This window comes from Aplidium turbinatum, chromosome 2, assembly GCF_918807975.1.
Source record: "Aplidium turbinatum chromosome 2, kaAplTurb1.1, whole genome shotgun sequence".
Lineage (NCBI taxonomy): Eukaryota > Metazoa > Chordata > Ascidiacea > Aplousobranchia > Polyclinidae > Aplidium > Aplidium turbinatum.
The window spans coordinates 46,160,612-46,173,043 of record NC_137473.1 but is presented as its reverse complement, the minus strand read 5'-3'; the positions used below and the strand labels follow the sequence as shown (position 1 = coordinate 46,173,043).

At 37.3% G+C, this 12,432-nt stretch overlaps 1 protein-coding gene across 1 annotated transcript in view; it reads right to left on the bottom strand.

Annotated features, from left to right (window-relative positions):
* Positions 1–12,432, bottom strand: part of LOC145764340 (uncharacterized) — a 32,859-nt gene that overhangs the window by 8,180 nt on the left and 12,247 nt on the right. The window contains exons 4-6 of the mRNA XM_082575957.1: positions 2,869–2,998; positions 1,565–2,634; positions 387–495 (exon numbers count right to left, since the gene is read on the bottom strand). Coding sequence (XP_082432083.1) covers positions 387–495; positions 1,565–2,634; positions 2,869–2,998 — 1,309 coding nt within the window. The remainder of the gene's footprint in view (positions 1–386; positions 496–1,564; positions 2,635–2,868; positions 2,999–12,432) is intronic.

Here is a 12,432-nt window from a genome sequence, read left to right as displayed (position 1 = left end):
TCTTTGGTTCTTTCTAAATTGCTGCACAGATGGCAGAAGATTTCTAGTAAACGATGGACAGCATTGTGTGTTCGGTTTTACCTTGACATAAACTTTCTTTGCATACATTTCCTGCAAGTCCTACTGGCCTTAGTGAATGCGGAAAACTGGCAAACTTTCGGGCCAAAAGTAAAAAGAGTTCACACAAAAAGCTTGAAATACAGTATCAAATGAGCGCGAGAAAACTTCGTTTCGAATTTATTAATATTATCCAAATGGATGTGCAGTGTTCATTCTACAGCTGTAGAACTTGCAGTTGTAGTGTTATAATTAACTTTTCATACGTTTTGTAACTGTTTAATATCGTCGTCATCAAAATAGGAGCAATTTAAAAAACAAACTATTACCGGTCCTCTAAAATTTCGTCGGAGTCCGTAGTTGAAATCCCGCCACTAGATAGCGACATATCTTCATCAGACACCGTTTGTTTTTCTTTTTCTTTGTGAGCAACCAAGTCTGTAAAAAAAAATGTCTCAAATTACTGCAATAAATATGCCATCAACAGAGGATATGGTGAGGTATGGAAAAGAATGAAGTCTATTGAGCAGAGACACACACGGCCGTAAGTCTCGCGATTTAAAGGGATACTAAAGGAAAAACCTGACTTGGCGATTTTCCACGTTCTTTGTGTTTAACCTGCTACCATAAAATGATTTTCAATAAAATTTTGCCCAATTGCGTCTGACCATCATTGCGCGCATGCTTTTGTCAGAGCTTTCAAAACGAAATTGGCCTGAGCAGCGAAGCGTGCGACTGTACAGTTACGTCACTAAAGACTATAGCAATCAGCTAATCTCGCAATAATTGTTACTGCGTGCGATAGGCTATGTATGTATTAGGGATTGTAGATCATAGGGATGCGAAACTTCATCCGCTTTTGGCTTATCCGCAACACTAGAAGGGTTACGTTTTTTTGTAATTTACAAAATATTTTACTTTTTATGGGTTATATAAGAAGAGTGAAGTTGGTTTTAAAGTAATTTAAGGTTTTTAATTGAAAGCAAGCCAGCAGTAAAGCGTAAAAAAAATGTCAAATTGGCAATTGACCCTTCTAATGTTGAAGGAACAACGGAGTTGCGCGTCCCGTAATGTACTGTCCCTAGTATGTATGTACATCAAAACAACACATTTCAACATCAAAACATCAGACAGTTTGTTCAAAACATCAGATGTGGTAACGTGGCTTTTGTTATTGCTGTCTTTAGTGACGTATTCTCGAGCAGTGTTTGCACTTTTTGGTTATTTTGAAAAAAATGAAAATAAATGAAACATTGGACTTTGGGCCTTACCAGCGCCATTAAAAACAAATTTTTTTCGGTAATTTTTTTTGAAATGTATTCTTGAATGTTCAGTTTACTCATTTTAATGCTTAATTCCCGTTGGAAATTTTCATTTAGTATGCCTTTAAGATGATTTTACATCAGATTAAATTGCTTGAGTTTGTTAGATTTAAATCCCCAACAACTTACATAAAATCTTAAACAATTTTTACTCAAAAATGAGTGTATTCTGTGCATTTATGTACCTGGTTTGGTAGAAAAAGCTTCTTTCACATTCTTCTGTTTTCGATCTTGAAAATAACGGACAGTTGAAGTGCTCCGGCACCTATGCATCTTCAAATGATTCCTTAGCTTCGGTAGCTGATTGTACCGACGGTTGCAGATATGGCAACTGTACATGGGCTCTCCGATAAAATGTTTTCTTTCATGCGCAAGCAACACGCTTTGGCATCTACAGATTTTGCCGCATATGCTGCACGCTTTCCGATGGCTGCGACGCTTACGTCCAATGTTTGACGCAACGTGATTTCTCGCCATGTTTATCTTGACGCTTTTCGAGAATTCGTCCAAAAGGCTGGTGTCTCTTGTAGCAAAAGATGGTGCACCATCTGAGCTTGACGACTTGCTCGAAGTATGCTGGGTCCTGTCAACTAGGCTGTGAGATAGATCTGAGCTAGGGTTATGGCTTTGTCGGTGGTCCAAACCGTTTGCGGATGACCTTTCAATGTGATCGTCTTCAGGCCTTCGAAGCTCAATATTTGAACTTGAGGCAGCATTAGTTTGAACCTGAGTAAAAGTTGTGACACTCTGTGGCGGCACCGCTTGTATAGTGGTGAGTGGAGTGCTCTTGCTTTGAGTCGCTAGGTTGCGCAAACGATCTGAATAAAGCTGTCCAGATTTGCTTTGTGCAAAACTAGACAAGATGTCGAGCGGAGAGAGCGGGAAAGGATTTGTTTCATTGCTAGCAGCCCGCAAAGCCTCATTTGCATGAAGCAGAGCATTGCATTGCGATTGGTTGTCTAGGTTTAGCTGTGGCGGGGCATAATCAGAACCAAATATAGGATATTGCCCAGGGGCGGGCGTAGACAGAGTGAACGATGCAAGTAGCTTATTGTGGTTAGAATTGTGCTTTGTGGGTTGCTGTTGAGTGGTCGGCTCTTGGTGTGGCAAATAAGTTGTTGCTTGCTTTAACAACTGTTTAAAAAGCTGCAAGTCTGGTGACTCCATTTTTCCTTCTTGTGACGAATTTCCATTAGTGACAGGCAATTTCTGGATTGGGGGTAAGCAAGGTTCCAAAGGAGGAGGCATACGGGCTCTGTTCGACACAAAAACAAAAACTGTCATCTGTCTGTAACCTACAAGCCATAAACGAATGTAAATAATTGCAGCTGAATCAATTACTCAATCGCGATCGCGATCGCAAATTTCATCGACCTTGGATTGGCGATGAAGACGTTGATATCACGTTCTTTGCCGTCGATTTGCGTGAGGATTCCTTTTTAACATAGAAGTTTTGTAGTTTTTGCGTTAAGTTGATGCAAAAGCTCACCTTGGTGCCGACTGATGTGTGTGTTGTATGTGGTGCAGTAGCCCGGATGCAGAGTTGAACTCTTTGGCGCATTCGCGGCACGAATAACTGGCAGATGACGTCATCGCGTCATCTTCTGGTGACGGGGTCCCTAAAGAAAATCACGTCATTAATCAGATTCTAAATGTTACAATTGACATTGACCGCTGTTTTCTAATGTCATCAGACGCTCAGGGCTATCGCGCGGTGCACCTGGCAATTCCCAGTTTATCACATATTCATTATGCATTAATCTCATGTAACATTGCGTAAAATTGCGTAAACATTGCGTAAAATCAACCTTTAAACAAAGAAAACATTGCTAGATACAATGTTGTAAGTAACTCTTTCGCGGCTAGTGCATCTCAGTGAGTAAATTTGAGCTCAAAAAGTAAGACCGAGGACAATTTCAATAAGAAATCGACAGGAACATCAAAAGATATTTTTCTCCATGCAACTAAGAGTGATTTTGCAAAAGGTAGGCTTGCTGTGTGAGCAGCACAATGAAGCGGGTTTGACAGGCAGGAAAATGCTTTCTGGATACGTTTTGCGATATTGCCAAAATTCACAATTTTATTTTACGTCATTACCTGTGAAAGTTGGCGCATTAAACTGGAATTCTTGAGCTTCCTAGCACAAATAACACCTGAGCCCTTTCAATTTAATGGGTGAAATGACAAGGCAGTGATGATGGCAATGATGGCTATAAAAACGTTTGGTCGACGTTGAAAAACTTATTTATTGCTTCAGCAATGCAATTGACTGTAGTTTTATTTTTCGCACCGTAACTGGATAAAATTTTTGAAGCAGAGTAAAGCTCTCTACTTTGTGTTTCGTGGTTTATGTTAAACCAGTTACTTACAAATGAATTAAAAGCTAAGTCAGTTCCTCATTTTGAATAGAATACATGTAAATATTCTGCCAATTTCTTGCAAAAGATGAAGTGAAAAAAGTCGTTCTCAACCACACACTAGAACTAGATGATTCAACATCTCATGTCTTCCTCCAACCCCTGTTGCGAGGGTTGATAAGAAAATGTGCTGTCATGTAACAATTACATTTAAAACGTTTTGTCATGTAACAAATACGTTCAATGTGATATTCATTTTCAGAAAGGATTGGAAGATGGGAAATATGGGTCATTTAGCCTATAAAGCTTCATTTTTTAAGTTGCAAAAATGCACAGTTTTTTGCACAGTTGCAAAAACTATTTATTTTATCGAAATGTTTTCGACTGTAACTATATTTTGCGAGAGTTTGTCATATTTTGGGCTTGTTTCTTCACTTGTAACGACGGGGCTATTTTTAAGTAGCAGTTGGGCTGGAATTTTAAAACCATCTGGCAACCTTGCAAATCATTTACGTAGGCAGGAACTCTTAGTTTCACCAATCATGCAGCAAAATCTGTCACTTTTATATTGATTCAACGTCTGTGAACGTCGAATTATGAAAGGGATTTTATGAGCTGGGTAATCACTAAGTGGTGCACAGAAGTACCACTTGGCAAAATCAAGAGAATAAATTCTGATTGGAGAATTTCAGCATAGATATAACAAGTCAAGCCGATGGTGATATTTGCATGTAACGTGCAATATTCAATTCAATTTATTTTTCTTTGTCGGAAAACAACAGCAATGATAAAGTTACTAATAGTTTACGGGAACAAACCAACAAAAGGAAACGGCGGCAAAACCACATAAGTTTAAAACGTGCATGCGATGTAAATTTAAAGCATACGTCGATCAAAGTAAAGTTAAGCACGGCCACCAAACCTAACAGTTTAACATAGATGAATTAGTTGAAAGAATCAGTTGGCTCCACATACCTAAAGCAATTGGAGGTGTGACAGTTCATGAAGCCATGTGGAGACGACTGAACCTCACAACCAATAGAAAATGCGTTTACATCAAGATGCAATATAATCCAGATGCTAAAAATGGCCATATTATAGAACTTAATAAGCAAGAAAATACCGTAACTTTTGCGAAACTTTGCTTAATTGTATTTTGTTCAGATAAGTTATTAAATTTTTACACATTTTCTAGCTTCTACCCGCTTCGGAATACATGAACGCTCGTTGTTTGTCTGACAATGAAAACCTTGTCATTTCACCCATTAAATTGAAAGGGTTCAGGTGTTATTTGTGCTAGAAAGCTCAAGAATTCCAGTTTAATGCGCCAACTTTCACAAGTAATGACGTAAAATAAAATTGTGAATTTTGGCTATTTTTTTTTATCAGACTCGTAGTGTTTGCTCCACCAATCACTGCTGAAACTGTTTCCAATTGAAAAGCAAACTAAAGAAAATCGGAAACCTTTTATTACAGTTTGAGCTTTGTGGCCACCAACAATTACGTGCAGTGGACAGTGGCATGCAGGGCCGTTGATAAGATATTTTGGACCCGGTATCAATGAGAACCTTGGGCCTAAAATCAAAATATTTATAAGAAAAACGCACTGCAACCAAAGAATACGCTTTGAGTACTGGTAACTGCTTAATCTACTCGTCAGAACGGATGGTTCTAACAAAAAGTATTTCAACATAATTTCCCAGTTCTACTCAATTTAAAATAATACGTCGATGACACGCTTTTTTGAGTGTAATACCGAAAAACGTTTAATTTTGGTAAAAAAAAAGAATACAGAGCGTTATCCAAGAAATAAAACAAACACCGGATAATCCAACAATGTCTGAAGCTCGTTGGATCATGCACTCGATTGAACCTCAGCGCCTCCAATCTGAAAACGACATCTTTCTGATGTTTATTCAACTCAATTTAATGCTATTATAGAATGTCCAAGGTAGAATTGAATTCATCGGTCTGGCGTTCAAGATAAAGTGTGAAGGTGAAACGAGGACAGATAGTTGAAATTACAGAAGAAAATCTTGATCTTTTTACAAACGTTGCAGATTTTCAACAAAAGATTAGACCAAAAAGTCAACAACACCAAGAAGAAGTGCAAAGAGTTGGTGCTCTTGTTGAATCAGTTTAAGCTAAAAATGTGACCTACGCCAATAGCGATCGTAAATCACGTGTTGGATGACCAATGTCAACTCAGTTCACATCCATAATTAACATTCCAGAAACACTTACAAGGTCGTGAAAGTGACTTTGACTTAAATCAAACTATCCAAACCAGCTCAGTAGTCGAGTGGTTTCGCCTTTGGCTCTGATGCTGGTTGATCTGAGATCGATTCCAAGTCGGGTCAAACTGAAGACTGTAAAACCGATATCGATTGTGTTCTTTCTTGCACAACGTAGTAACCGAATAAGTTGGGTAATACATGTGATGACATCGTAAACCTGACATAAAATTAAAAGTGAGTCCTGTCGCTAAAAGATGTTAGCTGTTGTAGAGAGACAATAAATAAAACCATCACATTATTAATCAAATTATCTAGCCAGGCAATGAGGCATGTCTGCAAACGCTGAATCACTGCAAAAAGGACTTATTTGCTGACTGGTTACCGAAGAATTATCAAGAAGTGGTCAAAAAGTAAGTGTTCAAAATTGGATGAAGAACGTTTAAGTGTCAAAGTAATATATGGAGACTTAGTTGATTCTTCTGGTAGAAAAAGGTAGAAGCCATCGACCCTTGGACGACAGGAAAGATTCAAATCATGAAGAAGAAAACACTTAATTTTGCAAAGTAGTTTTTGCGCCACCTTGCCCTTTTAATAGATTTCTCATGGATACTTCGTTCACTAAAAGCACCAGCTGAAGGAAAAGTAAAAAAGGTTCAAATTTGATGACGACAAACATACGTTGGTAACACGCGACCTAAATGCGACAGTATCAAGACGGCCGGTAGAGAATGATTAGATTAGGAAATCTAAGCTAGATAAGAAATGGGCAAAATGGGAGTGCGAACCCTTTGTGTCATGCTGGAAGTAAAATTATCAACCTCCAAAAAAAGGAATTGATCTTTTCACATAACAACTTTTGACTGCCACGTCTCAACCATCTGGCATAGACGTAGCAAGCGGGCGTACTGTATGTGAGCATAGTACGCTTTAGATAGCAAAATTGATCATTTTTACATTGATTCAACGTGTACGGACGCTAAATCAATGTAAAATTGACGGATTTTGTTGTTTGCGGCCGGCCCACTAATTGATTTTTATGTGCAAGATAGTGGAAACTCCCGTTTCACCCAAAAAGCAAATAAATCTGATATGGCTAGACGCTCTCAAATAACTTTCCACACTATTCCTACACGAAAACCATACTAGATTTATCATTTGTTTGCAATGATATTGAAGGTACCGTGAGTTGAGTGCAGAAGTTGAAAGATATTTGTGTCGTTGCAATGAATGAAAACATTGAATCGATGCAAAAATAGAAAAAATTTATCCTAATGACAATTTTTCAGTAACCATACAATTGAAAGTCAAAAGCGCAATACATGACACGGTAATTACTACTGTATCACAGCAAACTGTTCTTTAAAATAGCACGTTTGGTAATTTTAACTTTTATTTTTTTTACCGGTTAGTGTGCAGTCGCCTTTGGGATAGTAAAAAATATCAGTGATATCTATAATGTCATATCTCTATTAATATTCGTAATATCATATCTATATCCGTAAAATGTGAGCAGATACCACACCAAAACTGTGAATTCGAAAGCACCTACAGTATATCAAAAATTGGTGGGCAGATCAGCAAACTCATGCTGACTTTGCCGTTCAAGAAAACTTTAAAACAGAAAGATCACCTTTGGCTTTGCAGCACAAATTTGCAAGTGCAAGTGAGCAAGAGAAAAAAGATGTTTTAAAAATCGTAAAATTATCGTTTGGTTTCCATCGGTTAGAAATGTCAGCACTTTATCTTGTCGATGTCCATCCGCCGCCCAAACTGGTTTTAACCAGTGTTAGCACAATGCTGCCTAATCCTCTGAAGTGCAACTTCCCTCGTTGCATTGTTCTTGCTGTTTCAACAAGTCGCAATTAAACCTGTTGATTGCCAGCTACACTCTACAGCAGTGATTTCCAAACTGTGCGAATCTTTTTGGAATTTTGGAAAAGAACTGTAGGCTATAAATATTTAAAATAAGGCATGCAGTCATGCATATGCGACTTAACCTTATCTTAGTACGAGCTGTTTACACACGCGGAAAGTACGTCACCGGCTATCTTAGCCCCGTGGTAATTAACCGCTAATAACGGGAGCTATGAAAATCACAGAAGCAAAATATTTTACAAGATAATAGCCATGTGTACTGTGCGCATATAAATTAAATTTTTTCCAACAAATTTATTAAAGTAAATTGTTTGAGATGAAAAAATCTCAGGAAGTCGGTTTTCATTCTAATTTCCAGAAAATAGCTTCAAAATTTACGTACGTGTGCTGCGAGCGCTTTAAAATTATTTTAGTGTGCCACAAGCTGAAAAAGTTTGGGAACCACTGCTCTACAGCATGCTATACTAGCTGAAACTGCAAGAATGGAAAAAAAACAACCTAATTTCGCCCACATTACGTTTTGTTTGACAACAGTCCACATAGGATTAAAAATACAGAAATAAAGCTTTTCAAGATCAGAGTTTTTTAACGTATGTAACAAATGCCGTTCAACAATTTTAAGCCGTTGTCCTCCGATAACAATCACGACGCATAAGAACATTGCACCATTATCTCGAGATTAAATAACTGCACAAAAAAAAAAACGATAAAAAATTGCAAGTACACGTACATGGTAAAATCAAAAGCTGAACTTTGAAACTAAATCAAGCTTAAGATCACATTGCATAAGGATGCCGCAACTAAAGCAAAGTGCTTTTAATGTCATCCGATAACAAATGTCAGCACTTATTTTCAGAGCTACGATTTCAAAACAGGTGCTCAATGCAGTTTTGTAAAATAGCCCCTTTCCAAATTGAAAAACTCAAGTTTCGTAAATGATAGAAAAAGCAAGCTGCCATACGTCTTAACGATTTACGAAATCTACTGAATCTGGCCTACCGTATTTTGATTTGAACTTAAAGCAGAGTAGCCTACAGCTCGACTTCGAAGTCTGCTCCTATCACGAAATCTCCCATGAGAAGGAATTAGCCAGGACACAGACTTCACAACAGTTGTACAACTCACTGAGTAGCCAAGGTAGGCTACTACATTTTTTTCCTATTGTTTGTATTCTAACGTTGCTTTTTAAAGTTTTTCTTGTTGATTGGTTGCATTTGAATGACTTGTCTTAGCAAATTCATACGAGTTGTTGTGCCAAACTTAAGGATTTTTATTCCGTTTATTTTGTTTTTCAATGCAACACTTCGCGGACAGTTTAAAATTTCCAAATATTGTTTCGACGCAAGGTTCCTCGTCGTGGTTTCGTTTCAGATTGAAGTTCGTGCTAAAAAATGTTTTGCTTAATTACGACAAAAAACAACTTGTTGTCAGCAGAACCTTGCATAAACCGCAAGAATTGTAACTATATCGTCGTGGTGCTTTTAATGTTAAAAGGTGCTGTAGGCCTACTACGTTTACGGTTACAATGTTCAACGTTCATCTGATGAAAGTGAAAGTAAAAGCAACAACAAATAGGTTGATTTATTGCTTCACCGACGTTTCGCGCACTATGACAATGCGCATCCTCAGAGCGAATAAAATACAAAACCAAATTTACAAAGTTATATACCAGTACTGCAGTGCGGTTGAAGGCAAGCTTGCTTTTTCTTTCACTTTCATCAGATGAACATAGCAATTAGTTTCAGACAAGCAATTTTAGAACAAAAATCTTTCTGTTTGGACAGCCTTGGCCTGCGTGATTGACGCAAAATAAAAGCAGATATCTGATGAGCCAAAGGTCACAGCAGCTTCATGCTTTTGAGATATGACATTCCAGATCCACTAATGGCCATACCCAAATCATTACCCACTGTCTGACCACAAAAATATTTCAAAGAGCAATCTTAAAATAACTAACAAGCATTGTTTTAAAAAAAACTTGAACCTTTAAGATTGTCTTTAAGTATACTTATCAATCAAACACAAGCTTGAATATACAATTGGGGCTTAAGTGAAGGGTCATTGAAGTTATTTTTATCAAGATCGTTACTGAACAATAAACTACAACTGCAAACTGTATAGAGTGAAAAAGTGTCCGAAAATTTCAAACTAGGAAAGTTAAACATTTAATCTATACCAAAGCAAACTAGTTATAGAAGCTTTTGGGATAGAGATTTTACATATTGTAAAGTTGTAGACGTTAATAAAGACAAAAAAAAATCATCGATTAGTTCGAAGTTGGTAAGCACAAGTTCACAGTATTAAGACCAGAATAACAAATTTAAGAAACCTATTTCATACTCTATTTGAAATCGCATTGTTTAAAGTAGCACTGTCAGGCGGCATGACGACATGATAAACCTCGATACAACAGTCTGCCCTATAAAAACCAGACTGACTAGAGAATCTTTTTTTTACAAAACTGACCATTTTTAACATTGTGTGACCTAAAAATCAAAGTTATCAGTTTTAAAATTCGGTCATTGTTAGTTTTAATTACGTTTTCAAAATGAACTGCTATTTTTGCACCTTCCTCTCAAATTTAGAGTAACAATACTCTGATTTTATAGATTCAGCAACATGTATAGTGCAATATTGTACCATAAATATTAATTTTGTAACAATAAATTAAAATTAATAATTCTACAATATTGTACTTTTTAACCATAAGAGCAACCTGTATGACGGATCAGTGTGATGCAATGATTTTTATAATTATTTTTTGTACAGTATATTGAACAAATTTTGCATTGCTTCTAACCAAAAAGTGTTTCTAATGGCAAAAACACGACTTTCTCCATCTCCGCAAAACCCATTTCAAATTTCTCATTTTTCATTTTATTTCATTGAATACCAATGAAAGTAATCAGTTTTAAAAGTTTCCGATTTTAAAAGGACAATATTCAAAAACAAAAATTGAACGAAATATCCTTTTTTGCCATAAACTTTGGGGAAAAATCTGGTCACCCTGGCCAGACCTATATTTGTTCAACTAAACCAGATCAGAGCTGAGCAGTTTCGACGCTTCCCCACTATAGTTATTGCAAGCCGACTAACCTAATTGTGTAGTATATAACACGACCAAATTCAATGTCATCAACTCTTCCGTAATTAAACAAATAAATGCATGAACAGTTTGAACATGTTTTTCCGTTTAGTTTCTGCAGAACATGTATAGCAACAACTTACTGAATAAAAGACTAAACTTTTGATTTTAATAAAGAAAACATAAGATTCTAGAAAACACAGCCCTTTGTGCCAAACTTATGACAAGTAGAACAGGATAGTTAACACGATGCAACATATTTTTGCTTTTAAAAGTCATACTGCCACCAGTAAATCAGTCCATTTTACGTTCATTCAACGTCTGTACACCTTGAAGAATTGATTTGCTGACGCACAAAAGTCAGTAACAGTGTTTCGTTTCGAGTAGGTTTGAGTCATATTTTTGAAATTTTTGCAATTGAAAATTCCCTTTGTATGAAATATGATGATATCTATAGACGTTGAATCAATCTAAAAAATATTGCTTTGTTAGCTCCTTGGGCTTAGTCTGCGACCCACGCAGCCGCCCAAGAGTGACCTCAGCTAGCTAATTAATTGAAGTAAAAAAAATTCCATCGCCGGCTCGACGGCTGTTGAGCTATTCCTCAGCATTGTCGATGTAATAAGATAGGGTCGTACAGAACTGGTCACGTAGCAGACAAGAAAAAAAGCAGCTGGCCAGTCCAATCGTTCGACTCAACCCTGACGAAAGAAAGACATCGAGCTTAGGCACAAAACAGTTCGTTCACGGTTTGTTTCGTCTGGTGATCGTTGAGCCTAATTTTCCTTTACGTGTGTGTGTGTATCTCCTGCAGCTCTTGACCGCTCACCGCAAACAGGATGGCGCTCTGCGAGCCGCTCTTTTATGTCACGAGGGTCGAAGTGACCAATCAGAACAGTGCAAACCGAAGAGTTAAAAATTTGTTTCTGCGCGTCAGCAAATGGTCGCTGTTTAACAACCGTGAACTTGAAGCTCTTTTTTTCTAGAAAGCACGAGTGTTTTTGGTAATGCAACGTCGGAAGACGCTGACATATTAAAAACAATTGCTTGCAAGCTAAGTTCTTGCTCACAAGAGAGCCAAGACAGGCGGCAAGGCTCGCTAGGGTACAAATCAAGCGATTGCAAATGAGACTGTGGTTGAAGTTATATTTTAAAGATGAAATGTGATATTTGCGGTAACACCACACTACTGACTGCACGTTCTTGAATTTGAAAGTCGAAACTGAATCTATTCTACAGTCGCCTGACTGCATGGAAAATTGAAAAATGTTGTGTGAATACTTCTTTGTAATAAATTGAACTTAAACGAGCAATAAATTCGCGTGTCTTATAAAAAAAAGGCCTGCTTAAAATATAATGACGTCACAGCAAATACTTTTCGGTGTTTGAACATTCAACGACAAATTGGTTGAACAAGATATATCACATGCCGTCAGCTGAAATTGCAACTGACAATGAGCACGCTAAACATAACAGGACCTTCGCTGACTTATGCTTTC